The sequence below is a fragment of the Sceloporus occidentalis genome, unplaced genomic scaffold (genome assembly GCF_023333645.1).
Source record: "Sceloporus occidentalis isolate IW3139 unplaced genomic scaffold, rSceOcc1.0.p SCAF_9, whole genome shotgun sequence".
Taxonomy (NCBI): domain Eukaryota; kingdom Metazoa; phylum Chordata; class Lepidosauria; order Squamata; family Phrynosomatidae; genus Sceloporus; species Sceloporus occidentalis.
The window spans coordinates 16,521,641-16,540,032 of record NW_028316989.1 but is presented as its reverse complement, the minus strand read 5'-3'; the positions used below and the strand labels follow the sequence as shown (position 1 = coordinate 16,540,032).

General features: G+C 44.8%; 1 protein-coding gene across 17 annotated transcripts in view; it reads right to left on the bottom strand.

Moving 5' to 3' along the window:
- Nucleotides 1-18,392, bottom strand: part of GRAMD1B (GRAM domain containing 1B) — a 120,510-nt gene that overhangs the window by 73,449 nt on the left and 28,669 nt on the right. For 5 of the 17 annotated variants that reach the window (XM_089537454.1, XM_089537458.1, XM_089537460.1 and 2 more), the window contains exon 1: nucleotides 9,073-9,387. The exons of 6 other annotated variants lie outside the window; for them this stretch is intronic. In XM_089537454.1, coding sequence (XP_089393580.1) covers nucleotides 9,073-9,362 — 290 coding nt within the window. In that variant the 5' untranslated portion in view covers nucleotides 9,363-9,387. Of the gene's footprint in view, nucleotides 1-9,072; nucleotides 9,389-18,392 lie in introns of those variants that run through there. 6 more of the 17 variants (XM_089537453.1, XM_089537455.1, XM_089537456.1 and 3 more) reach the window with 3 other exon arrangements.

Below are 18,392 nucleotides of genomic sequence, written 5' to 3'. Positions count from 1 at the left end.
AGTCCAACACTCCAACCACTAGCCGCACTGGCTCTTCTCTACTGACAACAATTGCATTGGGAGGAAACTTCCCACTGCTTCCAATAGGAGCAATGGCTTTGGCAATTTTCATTGGGATTGCAGCAGGAGAGGAAATGCTTAACATCCTCCCACACTTACTGTAATCCCAATAATGCTCTGACCTCTGTATATTAGGGTAACTATTTCCTTTTAAAAAAATATCCATTTTAAATGTGAAGACATACTTATCTTTATGTCTTGTGCTTTATTTTCCCCTATATAACTGTGTTCTGTCGGGGGGGGGGGGGGGGGGTTGCGTCTACACTGTAAAAACAATGCAGTTCAACACCACTTTAACTGTCATGGCTCCATCCTACAGAATCCTGGCTTTTTTAGTTTGGTGAGGCACCAGCATGCTTTGGCAGAGAAACTACAAATCCCAGGATTTGATAGGATGGAGCTACAGCATTTACAGGGATATCAAACTACATTATTTCTACAGTGCAAATGCATCCTGGGTTCTATGCAAAGCCGAATTAGTCCCTTTCCATCAACCAGGAACCATTCCATTTGGGAAGGCTAAAGGCTGATTCGGCCAACAGAAGCATCTCTACTACCCTTGTGACAAATTAGGGAGACATAAATTTGGTGTTTCTTCCCATAATGGCCAATGGTGCTGCCACCAAACATCTTAAACTGCTATATATCCTAAAGCATCTTTGGTACCCTCTTGGCAAGCTTCTGTTTAGGAGCCATGCCTTATAACAACTGATAGAGCATCAAAAAGTTCATCAGCTAAACCCAAGTTGCGTCAGTCTGAACAGTGCTTCAGCACACTGTGTTTGTGTATGTGACTTCGCCTGTATGCAACTTCACCTATTCTTTTCTCAGATGGAGAAGAAAGTAGCTCTTGGAAGGAAGACTCCAACTGGGGATCCTGTGACATCTTTACTTAAGAACCATTGGAAGGAACACTTCTACAATTCCTAGGAGATGACCTCCACTTGACTGGACAGCAATGGTGGTGTCATTTGATCAAAGACCATAGTGCAATGTTAAACCATTACAAGTGATTGGAATTCACTTAGCTGAAACTGTTGTTTGGCCTCTGGAAAAGAAGGGGAGGAGAGAGTGCTTTGCAAAGCCTTAAAGCTTTGCACAGCTCAGTAACATTTGACTTTGCCAAGACTCCTTGGCCCTTTGTTGAACCAACTCAACACCTGGAATACTATGTCAACACTCGCCCATCACTACAAAGTCATCCCCAGACTGTAGCCACATATAGCAAGCTAAATAAATATCCCAATTCAGTTTTATATTGTGCCCTTCGGATATAAATATCTGGTCTGGCCTAGCACCCTACAGTACCAAAATAATGTACTATTTCCATAAGTTATATGAACAAATACTCTTCACGTAGTTATTCTCTGGTGCAGTGTGTTAACTACTGAAACATGGATAATCCTGCAGAAGCTTTTCAAGAGAATATGATGGATTTCAACACATTTAAAAAACAAGGGTATATATCTTGTAGCACCTTTGTGATCCCATTGCATACTGATTTGTCAGACTAACACAGCTATGTTTATGAATAATAATCATAATACCTATCAAGCAGAAGTGTCTTAGTGTACAAACATCTTTGCATTTACTTAACAAAGTCTGTCTATCTATCTATCTATCTATCTATCTATCTATCTATCTATCTATCTATCCTTTTCTTGTGATATTAGTTTGAATTGGACAAACCACTTTTTAATATTTCATATATTATTCTGTCATTGCCTTCAAAGGGCCACATGGATAGCTGCTATATTCTGTGGGTCGTTTTTACGGTTTTGTGAAAACACTCATGCAGATATACAAAATTCATGAGCTCCCTGCCATTTTTAGGATGCCTCACCTTAAAAGCAGTTCCAGGGTCCCTGAGTAAGAGAACGTATAACATAACAAGGTAGCAGAAAGAGAGAGAAGAGAGAAAGGATGGATGGCTGTGCCCTCTTTGGGCCATTGGCTGTTAGTACACAGCCTCTGACAGAATTAAGGAAATGTGGCACTTGGTTGTCCATTCATTTGTTTTTGTGTCTATGTGCCTTCAAATTGCCTGTAGAGGTATGGCGACCCCTTGAATTTCTTAGTGTTTTCATAGGCAAGGAATAGTCAGAGGTCGTTTTGTAAGTTCCTTCCTTTGAAACGTATATAGTCGATATTCATAGGGTTCCCATAAACTGACATGGGCTGCATCCGCCCTGTAGAAATAATCTGGTTTGACACCACTTTAACTGCCATGGCTCAATGCTATGGAACTTTGGGAACTGTAGTCTGTTGTGGCACCAGAGCAGAGCAGAATGCCATAGCACTGAGCCATGGCAGTTAAAGTGGCGTCAAACTAGATTATTTCTGCAGTCCGCATGAAGCCATGGACTTGATGGCAGTTAACAACAACAGACAGAAACAAAGAGTCGTTGACCTGCTGAACATCCTGAAGTAGTCAACCTATATGAGGTGACTGGGCACCATAGGAATGGGGACAGTGGACCTTATTACTGTAGTCTATCAAGTACAAGCATTGGGAACCAACTGGGTGACTCTGGGCAAGTCACACTCTCTCAGCTTCAGAGGAAGGCAATGGCAAACCTCCTCTGAATTAATCTTGACAAGAAAACCCATGATTGGTTCATCTTAGGGTTGCTGTAGGTCAGAAACAAAGGCACACAACAACAACAATAACAACAACAGGGCCCAAGGTTTCTCCACCCCATCTCAAAATAAGATTTCCAACCAATGTCCAATGAGCAAGTTTAGTGATCAGATAACTTCCAGCATCAGAAAGAAAACGCTCTTCCTATATCAGTCTTCACTCCAATGAAGACAGTTCTTCGCTCCGCCGCCTCATTAGCTGTCTTTAAGACACAGCTGAAAACATATTTATTCCAGCTGGCCTTCCCACCTTAGATTGTCTGTTTATTCTCCTGCTCTCCTTTTCCCTTTCGACCCCGGACCGTTGTAAACTCCTTTTCTCTTCTCCTTGCCCCTGACATGTATATTTTATTGTCTTCCTGTTCCCGTTTTTGTAGTAATGTTTTTAACTGTTATATTGTATTTTTATCTTGTATTGGAATGTTTTAATAATTTTGTAAGCCGCCCTGATCATATCTATGGAAGGGCGGGGTAGAAATAAAATTTATTATTTATTATTATTATTATTAAGACAGGGGAGCAACTGAACTTTTTGGCCAGCAGATGAGTACCAAAACTTAGGCACTAGAAGGAGAGCCTTACCTAAGCTCCAACTGCCACATTCCAACTGAAGAAACCTCCCTCTCTCCTCAGAGGAACCTCCAGAAGTCACTTGGGCTTCTCCTCTGCTCAAGATTCCTTCCCTTGGAAGGTTGGTCACATTCATCACAAAAGTTAAAAACTGAAGGCATGTGTTGCCCATTTTCCCATGTAGGAACATGTTGTCCCTCTGAGAAAGGCATTAGAGAACAATGGACCTCATGGGGAAAGGTCAGAAGGTGACACTAAGACCAAAGGAAGGAATAGAAAGTATCCTCAACTGAGGATATTTTTAGAAGCTGCAGTTATTAGGCTCTGGTTTAAACATGGAGGAGACTAAAAGAGGCACCCAGTAAAGCCAAGAGACATATGTGATGGATAGGATACCCCAGAGCTTGGAACTAATGAGTTACAATTAATAGTGTTATCTTGCTAGAGATCTGAAAGGGTGATGGTGTCAGATTCTGCAAAAGTGAAGCAGGATGCTATCTAGGTGCTTCCTGCCTTCTCCTGGCCACTAAATGTCTGGGAGAACATATTCTGGCTTTTGGGTGGAAAGGGCCACATATTACTATGCAGGTAAAACATTACACTGTGCCTATATGAAGTATGCTTGTGCCCCACAACCCCCTGCTTCCTTCTGGATTTCTGGATTAAGCACTTTGGGATCTCAAGGATCTCAAGGAAAAGCAAATCAACCAGTTACAGAGCATTTTAAGGCTAGTATCAACTAACTGGCACTTCCTACTAATAAGAGTAACAATCAATTAAGCAGTAAAGTGAGAATCACCCAAGCTATCGTATTCCCCATCACCATGTATGGATTTGAATGCTGGACAGTGAAAAAAGCAGATACAAATAAAATCAGTTCATTTGAGATGTGACGCCAGAGAAAAGTGTGGAAGATACCATGGACAGCCAGAAAGACAAACAAAGGGAACCCTGTACAGATCAAGCCTGAATTCTCCTTGGAAGCCAAGATGGTTAAACTCAGGCTGTCATACTTTGGCCACATTGTGAGAAGGCATGATGGATTAGAAAAAACAATAATGGTGGGGAAAGTGGAAGGCAGTAGAAAGAGAGGAAGACCAAATGCCAGATTAGATTCAATCAGGCATTCAATCATAGGCCTCAATCTATAGGACCTAAGTGGAGCAGTGGAGGACAGTGGATCTCAGAGGTGTCTCATTTACAAGGTTGCCATGAGTTGGGGTCAACTCAAAGGCAGTTAACAACAAACAATATAATATACCCAGTATACCCCTATGGTGTGCTGTTACGTTATTGTATTGTGTTACCTGAAACAAACTGTAAAGAGTCATTTGGAGTGGTCACACATTTTATTGCACATGCACATTTGTGCAAAGGGCTCCCTAGTTTCTGCATATGCAAGAGTAGCTGCCACTCTGGGAAGGTTTAATACCACTTTTTACAGTAGTAGAATATATCTGCTCTTCTTGCACAGCCATACTTCTGTTGTGGTGGAGGAGGGGGAGATTGAAGGGTTCACATAAATGCCCTAAAGGCACCAAATCCCATCTGCTCTTGGAAGCTAAGCAGGGTCAGCTCTGGTTAGTAGTTGGATGGGAAACTGCCAATCTATCCCAAATCAGGGATAAGACACGATTCACTAAAAAAGACAATAATGCTGGGGAAGGTAGAAGCAGGGACATAGCCATGGGGGGGATTCTTGGGGTCTGGACCCCCCCTTCCATTAGAAAAATGAATGGTGTGTGCTGATGCGCTGCAGCTCCCAAGCCCCATTATAATGGTGGCACTTAGTCTGGACCCCCCCTTCCTAAAATCCTAGCTACGTCCCTGGTAGAAGGCAGTAAAAGAGAGGAAGACCACATGCCAGATGGATGGACTTAATCCAGGAAGCCATGGGCCTGATCCTACAGGACCTGAGCAGAGAGGTAGAGGATAACGGAGCTTGGCGATGTCTCATCCACAGGGTCGCCATGAGTCAAAGTCAACTTGAAAGCAGCTAACAAGAACACTGGGAACCATTACAAGGGGGGGGGGATTGGTAATGTTTTTAAAAAAACTTGAATCAATCCAACAAGAAGTAAGACTCACTGTGCCACTGAGAACTATTCTGACATAACCACTACTCCATAGAAACTGATGGGAGACACCCAAGATATTTTCCAATAAAGTTCATGGAGGAAAATGCCTAATAAAACTGCATGCAATTTTTGCTTTTTCTTCATTCCCTGTCTTCAAAATAGCACACATCTTACTGAATAAACAGGCACTCCTGCTGAAGGTGGGGGAAAGTACAGAAGCACCTGACACTGAAAATTAACAAATCCTTTTAGATAATATTTCTACCAGAAAGGGAGGGAGAAGGAGACAGCTAGTCTTCCTTACACTTGGAGGGCCCAAAGTGACATGGTGAGGCAGCATCCGTAGTGGTAGAGTGCCCTCTAGCATCCTCCAAACATATTCATTCTCAGCAGTAAGAGTGATATCGACTGTACTGTCTGCATCTCTCTCTCTCTCTCTTTTAATGCTAAATATGACTCCGTAAAGGGTGCCATACATGCACTGTCCCTGCCCAATCCTTCTTAGCCTGTGATTTAATAGGAGGAAGGGCGGGGGAAATTACCATCCCAGTCATTGTGTAGCACCAATCCTTTGAAATATATACTGTATGTGTTTCCATGCAAACAAACAGCACTATTACATAATTAAGAGAAATGTATTTTTTTTATGAGTGGAGATGCAAGACCAATGCGAATACTACAGTTCCGCTACTCACAGTCTGTCTAAGAGAGGTCTGGCTTGCCAAGAAGCACTGCTAAGGTATTATGCAACTCTCCTGCCACCCCATCCGCTGCTTCATTCATTCAGGAACATATAAGCAAACTGCTTATACCGGCATTTTTAGAAGAGCCTGCAAGGTTATAAAAGCAGCACACCTATCAATTGTTTGCCCTGGTTCCTTGCAAGGGCTGCTTTCCCTCTGGGCTTTTAACAGGCACACAATGTTAAACTGCAAAAGGCCTAATAAAGTCAGCCTTTTTCCCCAACCCAAAGCCTCACTCAAAATGGTTTGGACGTCATTTGGAATGACCTTTCGTTACAAGCATGATATTTAAACAACATTTGATAACATTGTTCGCCACTGAGCCCCTGCCTTCTATTGATGGAAGCATCTCCCTTCACAGCACCCTCCCTAACTCTTTAATGAAGTAGATGGTAATATCAGGTACGACAAAAACTGGATTTCTGTTTCTAGACACACACACATCCCTCCTTGATAGTATCATGTTGCAATGGAATGAGCAAGCCCCCCTCCTATTCAAGTCCTAATTATTTGAGGACCGTAATAATGCACTAATCTAAATGAAACGTTGTATAAAGTGGATTTGAGGGGTGTGTGCATGTGTGTGTGTCTACCAGCACGCACACAGTCAAGTTTTGTTAACTACATCTAAACCAAGAAGACAAGCTTGCTACGGCTTTTCTTATCACGACATCCCTTCCCATACAAGCAAGGCCAGGAAAACCCACCCCAAACACAGACTGATCATAACTATGCATTTATGGGGTGACTGCAGTATTGCAGCCCTACTTGCCACCGCAATAAAAACACAGTTCATACCAATCACGTGGGAAGCCATTCATGCCTGCAAAGTGGGCATCCTCTCAGGCCAACCCGAGAACAACGCTGGGCATGGTTGTGCCAGCTCAGAATTTCCGACTCCTTTCACTGCCTAAACTTTTGGGGCATAATGGCACAGAAGAGTCACTCCATGGAGGAAAGACAAGGTTTGCCTCCAGCAAGACAGAGAGAGAGAGATCAAGGTGAGCTGCGATTGCTCCATTTTTATAAATGGCCTTCTGCATGCAAAGGGTGTCCCTCGATCTCGGCATTCTCCTTGACAAAGAGATTTATGTAACTCCAAAGCCTGCATGCTCCCAGACCCAGCAGGACTTGGTCCAAGCATCTCCATCCTTCTCCATCCTGCATCCATCCCGAAAAGTACTGCCAGGACACTGCACTATTCCTAAGGAAACTTTGAGAAGCCCTCCAAGTTTGGAAGGGTCCACATTGCAAAGTTGCAAAGGAGGCCCTCTTTTCTCTAGCTGGCACTCCTGCCTCCAGGACAGAAATGTAGGACACCCCAGCATCACACCCACAACAAGACTCACACCCACAACTCTTGGAAGTCAACGGGTGAGAAAGAGGGAAAGGCCCAGGAAGGCAAGGCAAGTTGGACAAAGTCTTTCCCCTTCCCCACCAAAGAGAGCAGACCTCTCTCCAAACTACAAATGCCAGGGCCAGGTAGGATGGCGCCATGGCAGTCAAAGCAGGGCCAAACTGCATTATTTCTGTAGTGTGGATGAACCCCTAGTCACTACAATATGATCAACCTCTGGAAGGGAGCTAGACATCATGCTACAGAACCTCACTGTTGGACCTCACTTAGTAATTAGTACTTGATTACTGGGACCTGTAGTTTCATCAGATTGCTCACCCAAAGAGTGTCGACACCTTGCCAAACTCTACATTCCAAGATTCTGGAGGACCGTGCCAGGGCAGTTCAAGGGGTGTCAAACGGCATTGTTGCAGCTGTGTGCAATAACGATTGCATCGGGGGTGCAGGGGAGCCTGAGATTTGTAGTTTTGCCAGCCTTCTCTGTCCAAAAGTGCCAGTGCCAGTGCCATGCCAAAGTACACATCCCAGAAAAGTGAGGTAAAAGTGTGTTATTTCAACAGTGGCGGTGCACTTTTGTTAGGCTCGGTTCACAAACTCTGTGCCCCTATGGCAAGGTCTAGCTGGCAAAATGTGTGATTTCTAGATGCCCTTCCCAGGAGAGAAAGAAAGAGAGGCTAAGGTGCCTAGTGCACCACCAGTCTGCCCATGCTGGGAAGCACATTTTTTGCCTGGTCCAACTCTTTCTCAAATCCAGCACCCCTTTCCATGCTCCAGCATCCCTCCCTCTGCAGAAGGAAAGTACTTCAAGCCCACTTTGACTGCCATGGGGACCTAGGGTCCCAAACACACACTGCAGAAACAATCCACTTTGAGACCGCTTGAATTGCCCTGACCCAGTGCTAGGGGATTGTGGGAACTGTATTTTTAGGAGACATTGAGCCTACTTTGTCAGAGAGCTCTGGTGCTACAAATCCCAGGATTCCCTAGCATTGAGCCAAGGCAGCATCAATGGTCCAAAACACACGGCAGAAACAATCCAGTTTGAAATTGCTTGAACTGCCCTGGCTCAGTGATAGGGAATCCTGGGAACTGTAAAGTTGACTCTGTCTTGAGACCTCTGGACGATTTCCCAGGATTCCCTACCACTGAGCCAGGGCAGTTCACGCAGCATCAATGGTCCAAAGCACCCTGCAAAAATCATCCAGTTCACGACCCATTGAACTGCCCTGGCTCTGTGCTAGGGAATCCTGGGAACGGTACTTTATTGGGGCTCCAGAGTTCTCTGACAGAGAAGGCTCAATGTCTCCCAAAACTACAGCTCCCAGGATTCCCTAGCACTGAGCCAGGGCAGTTCAAGCGCTCTGAAACTGAATGATTTCAGCAGTGCGTGTCAGAGAGAGAGAGAGGAAGGGGCAGTTAAAGCGGGATGGGACTGCATTGGGGATGCAGTGCAGACGCAGCCAATGCAGCAGCTTGAGGGGAAAGGGGGCCCAACAAAGGATCTCCCACAAAAGGATGGATGCCAGGGTTGCAAAGGATGGAGCAGCTGAAGCGGGCTGGAACCGAGTTAATGATGCAGCGTGGACGCAAGCCTTCCCCTGCCATCCCTTTCTTCTTCTTTTACCAGGCAAGCTTGAAGCCTTTCATGAGGACAGTCACGAGAAGCCGATGCCCAGGATGCCCTTGGCTGCCCGCTGGCGACTCCTGCGAAGCGGCTCCCCAGACATAGTGGCAGAGGCCCGGCAGGCGGAGGAGGCGCAGCACTGTCCCCCCATCGAAGGATGATGGAGAGGAGGAGGAGGATGATGGAGGAGGAGGAGGAGGAGGGAGCAGGGCTGCTGCCCTGGCCCAGCCAGCCTGGCCCTCCCGCAGCCTCCGCCTCGGGGCTGGCTCTGCCAACGCAGCCGAGATCATGCCATGGCCTCCGCAGGCAGCAGCAGCAGCAGTCCTCCTCCCAAAGCTCCGGAGGCCCTGCCAAGCCAGGGATGCTCAGCCTGCTCTGCCCGCCTTCCGATGCCAAGCCTTCGGAGGAGGGAGGGATGGAGGGCTGCCTGGCTTGGTCCGCCCTTTAAAGGCGCCCGATGCAGAGAAGAGAAGAGCCTTCGCCCCTGGACCACCTCTCCTGCCAGAGATGCTCAGCACCTCAGCATCCATCCGCCAGGGACACACACAACTGATGGAGAGTCCTGCCATGCCACCCTGGGATCTGTAGTTCTGCCCGCCAGCTGGGCCCAAGAGTGTTTCTGCCCTTCGCCCAACTGCACCTTCCCAGGATTCTGGCACCCTGTGACGTGTAGTTCTGCCAGCCTCCTCAGCCCAAGATCCTGTAGCCTAACTGCACCTTCCCAGATTCTGGCACCTTGGGATGTGTAGTTCTGCCAGCTCCACAGCCCAAGAGTGTTTGGGCCCTTCGCCCAACTGCACATCCCCAGATTCTGTACCTAAACTACACCTTCCTGGAGTCTGGCACCTTGGGATATGAGGTTCCACCAGCCTGCTTGGCCCAAGAGTGCTTTGGCCTTTCACGCAACTGACATCCCAGGATTCTGGGACCCTGGGATATGTAGGTTTACCAGCCTCTTCGACCGAAGAATGTTTCAGCCCTTCACCGAACTGCACATCCCAGGATTCTGTAGTGTGGCACCAGGGGAGTTTAACGGGCATCAAAGTGCATTATTTCTACAGCGCAGATGTATGCACTGGGTATCTTCAAGTCATTTCCAACTTATGGGGAGCCCAAGGTGACCCTATCACAGGGTTTTCTTGGCAAGATTTGTTCAGAGGAGGTTTGCCCTGGCTTTCCTCTGAGGCTGAGAGAGCGTGACTTGCTCAAGGTCACCCAGTGGGTTTAATGGCCAAGCTGGGAATTGAACCCTGGTCTCCAGAGTCCCAGTCCAACACTCAAACCACGACACCACACTGACTGTCAGAGTACACACCAGCAAAATAGCCACGAAACAACGTTAGTTCAAACTTTCTACCACTTTCTAAACCCACATGTCTTATTACCAAGTATTTTCGCCCTCTGTGGTTGCATGGGATCTAGGCTCATTGCCACGCAGTTTCTCAAGAAGAGAGGGAAGGGAACAGCCACGATCTCAAATGGGTCAGGAGACTTGCACGCCTGGGGAAATATGGGTCGAAGCAGCAGCATTGCAGAAGGGATGAGAAATTTAAGGCAGGGGGAGGGAAATTTCAAATTCTGAGTGTACATCCATTTTCCAAAAGTTAAAACACTGGAGGTCAAGCAGACTGCAAGCAGAGACAGTCTTCCAAAAAGGAAACAGTAGGGAGGTCCAATTTGTATAAGGAGCAATGAATCAAAACATATGTACAATCATACAATCACAAAGCTGGAAGGGATCCTCAAGGGCCAATGTTTTCAACCCTCTGCCATGCAGGAATACAGAACACAGAATGCATTTTCAAAAGATACCCATCTAACCTCTGTTTAAAGACCTCCAAACAAAGAGAGCCAGTGCTTTGCCATGAAACCCACTGGGTGACCTTGGGCAAGTCACACTCTCTCAGCCTCAGGGGAAGGCAATGGCAAACCTCCTCTGAAAAAACCTTGCCAAGAAAAAACCCATGACAGGTTTGCCTTAGGGTTGCCATAGGTCTGAAATGACTTGAAGGCAACCTCACCAAACTTTTAGTAGTGGCTTCAAGCATGTTAGCATCTCATCCCCTCTCCCATTCCATCAGTCTTGAGAGATGAAATATGGGCAAGTCTTTAAAGGCTGAACATAAAGTGTTTTCAACAACCAGAAGTGATATATATGTATTAAGCAATAACATTCAATTTAGACTGGCATGAAGTCCGGATCTGGCACCCAACAGATGGCATTTTCTGGGATGGACAGCAGCAGTGAAAGAGCCAAAAGGGGACTTAACTGTAAGGCAGGTTGCAATTCAACATATTCAAGATCCATAGAAATGTTGATGGTAAATGTACTTAGAGACCATTCCTTCTTAAATGGATTCTGTGTCCATAACAAGCCAGGATGGTAGCCTATGATTATAATGGCAACCAGCTCCAAGCAGAGAATAAGGCCAGCAAAGATCAAGAACAGAAGTGCCTGAATGCTACATTCCACTGAAATAGCATAATAATAAGAGAAGAGGAAACACCAAAGGCGGACAGGGGGAATTAAGAGATAAATACATCAGGGATTATGACAAAGTGCAAAATGACACATCAAGCTACATCTGGTTCAACAGTGCTTCAAAAACCCTGAACAACATTTTTGGAATCAGAAAGCAAAGAGAGGTGCATTTAAAAAGTAACCCGAGAGCTTTGATGTTTCCTCAGAAAAAATATAGGCTCACAAACCTTCATACAGCTATGGAATGGAGGCCTGGAGCACCGGGGCCTTCCTTTTTGCTCTCTTCCTCTCTAGGCTAGGCCTAAATAACAAATGTTCATCCAGATTCTGTCATAACCCATTTAAATAAGATTACCAACTATTGAACTGGTCCTACTTCTGTATCGTTATCCATGCAAAAACAACAGAGTCAAATGACAAAGAGTATCATGGCAAGCATTTTCATTTGGCATAAGCTTTCATGGACTCTAGCCCATTACAGCCCAGATTAACACAGCTTCCCTTCCTGACAAATCATCATCATCATCATTATCATCATCATCATCATCCATCACTTGGTGTTGGAATGCGTCACTCTCAGTTTTCTCTGGCGTGGAAAGGTTTGCATGTTACTATTCTTTGTGTGACAGGGGTGATAAAGAAAAGTTTGCATGCAAAGACAAATTGTGCTTGATTCTTTGTCCTGAACCATGGCAATGCTAGATACTATCCATCCTGTCACTATGTGGCTGAAGATGCTATGCTTTCTCTTCAGTTGAGAACCAAGATATGATGGAAGATACAGGCCTCGTCCAAATTGGGATGGGCAATATTTAATCCTGTGGCTATATAAAGCCCTTTTGTATAATCCATTCCTCTTCTTCTTTTGGCATAATGCCTAAACTAGTCTTCACAGATACTCCTCGACAGTCTGTAGAGAACATGCCAGTGGGATGCAGTCCTTACTCTTCCCATATGCCTTCCTATCCTCAGGGAAGTGGAAACTCTCTTGGATATTCTCCCCAGACAATTTCCAATTTGAAAATCAAGTAGACTAGCAGTGTATTGCTCCTTTAGAGTGTATTGCTGCTATATTACAACAATACTTGCCATTAGCAATCCAAGAAAACCCTCTTTTTCCTATAGCATGCAAAGGCAGGAAAGCATTAAGAAAGATGGTGGGGACAACAGACATCCTTTCTCACTTTTTATCCCACCACATGGATGGAAAAAGTGTGTCTCTCCAGATGCTGGACTCTTAACTCCCAGCATTCCCCACTTTTGCTGGCTAGGGCTAATGGAGTTGTGGTCCAACAAGCTCTTTGGGGCCACACTTCCCCCATTCTTGGTATACAGGGATGTTTTCTGCAAAAAGGTAGGGGAAGCATCCATGTTGTATCTTGCAACTACTTGCATCCAGGTTATACTGTATAAATAGTCTAGGGCCAAGAAAAGGGAATGGGGAGTATCAGGTAGTGGGATAGGATGGAAGAGGTGAAAGAACAGAAAATCCCTCCCTCTGCAATGGGGCCAAACACTACCCAGTTCTTGAGATATCTTGCCATGCTGTCTGGCCACAACAGTTTTCAGGGGTAGGATGTTAAGAAATAAAGACAACACAAGAAAAAGAAGAATTTGCCAAGCGAAGCCACTTACGCACAAGGAGGCCGGCAGCATTTCCATCCTACCTTTGCTGTCGCCATATCAGACGCCTCCATATTTTCTGCTTGGCCTGCCGGTCAACAGGGCCATTGAGAAGGAAGGTGGGGGAGGGAAAGAAGGGAAAATAAAACATGAGGTGGTGATAGAGGTGAAGACGCACAGTTCTACAGGTGGATGAAGAACCAGAGAAGGGGGCGAGGTGAGAAAGGGACTCTTCCCCAGTCTTTCAAGCATGGAGGACACCAGGCCCCTATGCCATAAGTCAAGGTACACCAAAGCTCCTGGGATAAGATGAAAAAGCTGCAGCAGGAGTCATAAAGGCTGTTTCAGCAGGAAACTTTTTTTTAAGTGCTTCCCTACTGATCAGGAAAGGTTTAATACACCGTTGAGGAAAATAGACACTTTCGTTTCCCTCCACACCCCATCCTCTGCCTTTTTGGGGACATCTGACCTGCCTTCCTTTCATTGGAAAAGGAAGAAAGATCTATGCCAGGCATTTTGCTGTATGAATTTCAGACATCAGGAAATGTGGGAAGAAACAGGAATCATACAGACAGACAGGCAGGATATATGTGAAAGGCTCCATATGGATGCCGACAAAGAGCAAGGGTAAGGTAGGGACAAGGTTCAAGAGAGAAGCCAGAAAGGAGCTAAGGACATTGATGTTCGTGGATGGAGACACTTAACAAAGATCCAGTGCACAAAGGAAGGGAAGGAGGGAGAAGGTGAGGTTTGGGGTTTGTTTGTTTGTTTAATTTTAAAAAATCATCCAGGAAACAAATAAAGAGACTCACCTCACCTCCACCCCCCAAAAAGCCCACTTGGAAAAAGACTGGTCCTTCCCTGAAAATCCTGCCTCAGCCAGCCTGCTCTGGCATTGAAAAACATCAAGTCATCATCATCATCTAAGGTGAATGTGTACCAAGTGGAGTGTATGGAGAGAGGCATCTGTATCTGCAGCGGAGGCCCTGCCTTTCCAGAGTCAATCAGGCCTTACCATTGGCGGAACAAAGATGACTTCATGCAGCCCCATTCATCATTCGAGGTTTCCTGCCCAGCAGGGATGGCTTCTCTCTGTTCACAGTGACTGCAGCTCTCCTTCCTGGCCTACTTTACTACAGTAAATCAATGTGGTTTCTCTGAACTGTCAGCTCCAGAAATGGATGCGTTCAACTGACTGGAAGGACAGAAACAACCCCAGAAAGTGAACTGTGTCCCTAGCAGGGGAGACGGCAATGAAAAGGTTTGGCTGTAGAAGGTGCTGCTGCCTGAAAAAAAAAATGACTTATGCTTTCTCTTTTAAAAAAATAAAACCCCACATACAAAGTTAATAGGCACAGCTACATTCTTCCTCTAAACCAGTAGTTCCCAAGCTTTTCTATGCCCCACAGCCATAGGAAATGTTTGGTTAATGTCCCCACACCCCTACAAAAGTAATATCATGTTCAAAGATGGAAGACGTCTGATTTCTCATTTTTTGATCTACAAACTGAACTACACACAATACTGTGGCTGAATAAACTGAGCTTTACAAAATATGTTTCTACCTTAGTGCATAAAATGCAAATCTAAAGTGAGCAATTAGATTCTAATTTATCCAAGGAGTGAATGTAAATAGTAAAATCAATCCCAATTGTTCCTGCTTCTCGTTCAAGGTTTTGTCAAAACGTGGAACTTTCTTGCTCACTTACGGTCTGCAGCTCTGCCGGTGGATTCAAGCATTTCCTAGATTTGGTTTTCATTGACAAGAGAGACCTGAACAAAGATTCACATAAGTATCTTTGCCACACACACACACACACACACACACACACCCCTACCTGAAATTTCATCTTGCACCCCAGGTGCGGAACCCTTGTTCTAAACCAACATCTTCCATAAGGCCTTCAGTTCAAACCTTCTTCCCCAAGTCTCAACCTCAACAAAATGTAGCTCATTGAAACTGGATTTCTCTCACATATCTTCTCTTCTTATTGTTTTTCCTACAAGTACTGTCTAAATTTAAACCGCATCCTTTCCTAGGTAAAGATCCGTTATTTTTCAAAAATCCTATGTACAGTGATGCTCTTAACATCATTTTCTACAGCTTACACCAATGGGGTATTGTGTCAGAGCAGGCAGGTAACCCAAAATCCTACTGTCACAAAGGGCATCCTTTTCAAGTCTAGCTAACTAGTTTGTATCTATTCCCTCCCCCCCCCCAATAATAGACAAAGTGCCATCATCAATGTTCTTACATACAGTACCAGTACCATAGAGTATGTTCTTACATACAGCAAGTATTTGTATGTTCAGTTATAAACAAGGGTTACACACAAATGACTGAGAAAGAGAAGAGAGAAGCATGTTTATGTGCACCTCTTCTATGGATTTCTCCTTTGCATAGCATGTTTTGCACATAGCAAATGAGGAAGACGGGTGTTTAATATACTAGGTTCTCACTAAACTTTATTTCTCCTTTTTGAAGAAAAAAAGCCATACTACTCAGCAACACTGCTAGAAAGGTATCTAGTATCAAGCATAGTTAGAAAGAAAAAAAGAAAGAAAGAAAGAAAGAAAGAAAGAAAGAAAGAAAGAAAGAAAGAAAAGCCTTATGTTAGTTGTAGCATTCAGTTGCAAGGGTTATGTTTCCAAGAATAGGTAATTACAGGACTCACTCTTGAGAACTGCTGCCTAATTGCACATATTGTGAAGTACAAAGTCTAGGAATCCCAGGTTCTCAGGATAGCATTTGGCAAGTCCCTCTCACTTAACGTCAGCATTTTCCTGACCCCCAATGTCTACAAAATGGAGAAATACTAGCCAAACGTGGTGCAATGAATACTGAAATAATACATATGAAACACAGAATAATCTAAAAATGCTATATAAATGTTAAGTACTATTTTAAGCACTAAGAGCCTATATACAGACCGGCACTGTATGCAGGCCTGTGGGCAGGGGCAGGGCGCAACATCCTCACGCTGGACACATTCACTCTACCCCCATGGTGCCATTTTGGCACACGCCAGTCCACACAGTGCATGCCATCATAGCGTGACACTGGCGCTGCATCCACATGATGCAGCGTTGAAGGGGCATCATAAAGCCACACCACCACGGCTATGGTGCCCTTTGGAGAGCACAAAAAGAAGCCGCTTTTTTGCTGCTCCTTTCTGTGCTCTCCAGAGGCCGGATCAGAGCTTCAGCATGCAGTTGCTACAGCCCCGATCTGGCCAGGAAAGGGCCGGCTGCATGCTGCCCCTTGGGAGCAATCTGTATAGCCCCTTAGCTGATATGATATTACAGTGTAAATTGTGTGCTAGTGTGATGCTGTGGTTTGAGCATTGGACTATGACTCTGGAGACCCAGGTTTGAATCCCCACTCAGCCATGGAAACCCACTGAGTGACCCTGAGCAAGTCACACTCTCTCAGCCTCAGAGGAAGGCTAAGGCAAACCCCCCTTTGAAAACGTCTTGCCAAGGAAACCCTGTGATTCACCTTCGGGTCACCATAAATTGGAAATGCACTGAAGACATGCAAATACACATGTGCACATTAATCTAATCCAGATTAATAAATCTAAAGAACCATTAGCTCTTTCCTCCCAATTCACAAGGTGTAACAAAGTTTAAAATGCCATTCCTCCTCCATAACTCTATTGAAAGACTGTAGCCACCATATGGCTACAAGATGACCTGCCAACCTGCTTCAAGCACATTGGCAACTGTAGCATTTCACATTTGTTACTAGATTACAATTCCCATCAGACCTAGCCAGCTTTGTTAATGGTGAGGGATGTTGAAGGTTGCAAGCCAAAAGTATCTAGAGAACCAGTTGGCTGTCCTTGGCTTAAATTCCTGGAACCTGAATGACTGATGCACAGTTAGTCTCCTGCTGGAAAACTGTTTCAACCCACCAAGAGTGAATGAACAGTGGAGCCATAGAGCAAGTGCAACATCACTACCTAGAGAAACTATTGTATCTTTATCCCTTTAACCCAATGGAAAGGTAAAAATATGAAAGTAGGCTGATTACAATGATTTCAGAGTGCCTGAAACTGGAACTATTTAATAACTTGCCTTGCCCACATGAATGGGACTCAGTGTAGCCAGCCCCCATCCTTACATCCTATTCATATATATCATGCTAACAGTTTCCTTGAACAAGAAAATTACAAAGGAAGATTAGGAAAAACAGCTGAATTGAATTACAGGTTGCGTCTCCCTTATCCAAAATACTTGAGATCAGAGGCGCTTTGGAGTTCAGGTTTTCTTGAATTTGGGAATACCTGTATTTGTATGTATGTGCATAAGAAGATACCTTAGAAATGGGACCCAAGTCTGAACGCAAAATTAATTTATGTTTCATGGACAGCTTATACGCCTAGCTGGAAAGTAGTGTTATACAATCTTTTTAAATAATGCTGTGCATGTAACAAAGTATGTGTGCACTGGACCATCAGAAAGGAAAGGTGTCACTGGCCTGTTACAGACAGGCCAAAATAAAGCTGCTTCGAGTCACTTTGGAGGTATGGTATTTCAATGATGCATGAGTCCTAGGAGTCAAAAAGCTGCACTAAAGCCACGCTCCAGTCCTAAGGACTGGAGTACAGCTTTGGTGTGGCTTTAGGACTCTTAGGACTCATGCATCATTGAAATACCATACCTTCAAAGTGACTCGAAGCAGCTTTATTTTGGCCTGTCTGTAACAGGCCACTGTCTCAGCCACCCATGAACAAAGTTCTGGTCTTTCGAGTATTTTGGATTTTGGAATTCCAGATGAGGGAAACCCAACCTGTATCCACCAAAGACACTATTGTCCTTTTTTATTTTTATTTATTTCAAGGGATTATATCCCTCCTTTCTCCCACAATGGGAACCTACTGGAATTGTGCTTTACTAGCCTCCTGTGATAAACTCCTCATGTTTGGAACTACACTTCCCTTTATGCACTGCTGGTGGAAGCATCGTCCTTAATTCTGCTTCTGCCACTTCTGCTCCTGCAGCAACAACGCCATAGAGAACAAGCCTTCCTGACAGTTACAAGACACTCCCAAAGGGGAGAGAAACCGTTCCTAGCTGAAAGATGTAGTTTCAAATATACTCTCATGGCAGCAGAAACACCAGGGTTGCAACATGCTGACTCAGAGAAGATTCAGCATTTTTGCAGGCATTACTTCTAGGGTTCTGTCTTCCTTTGCAGTCCCTGCACTTC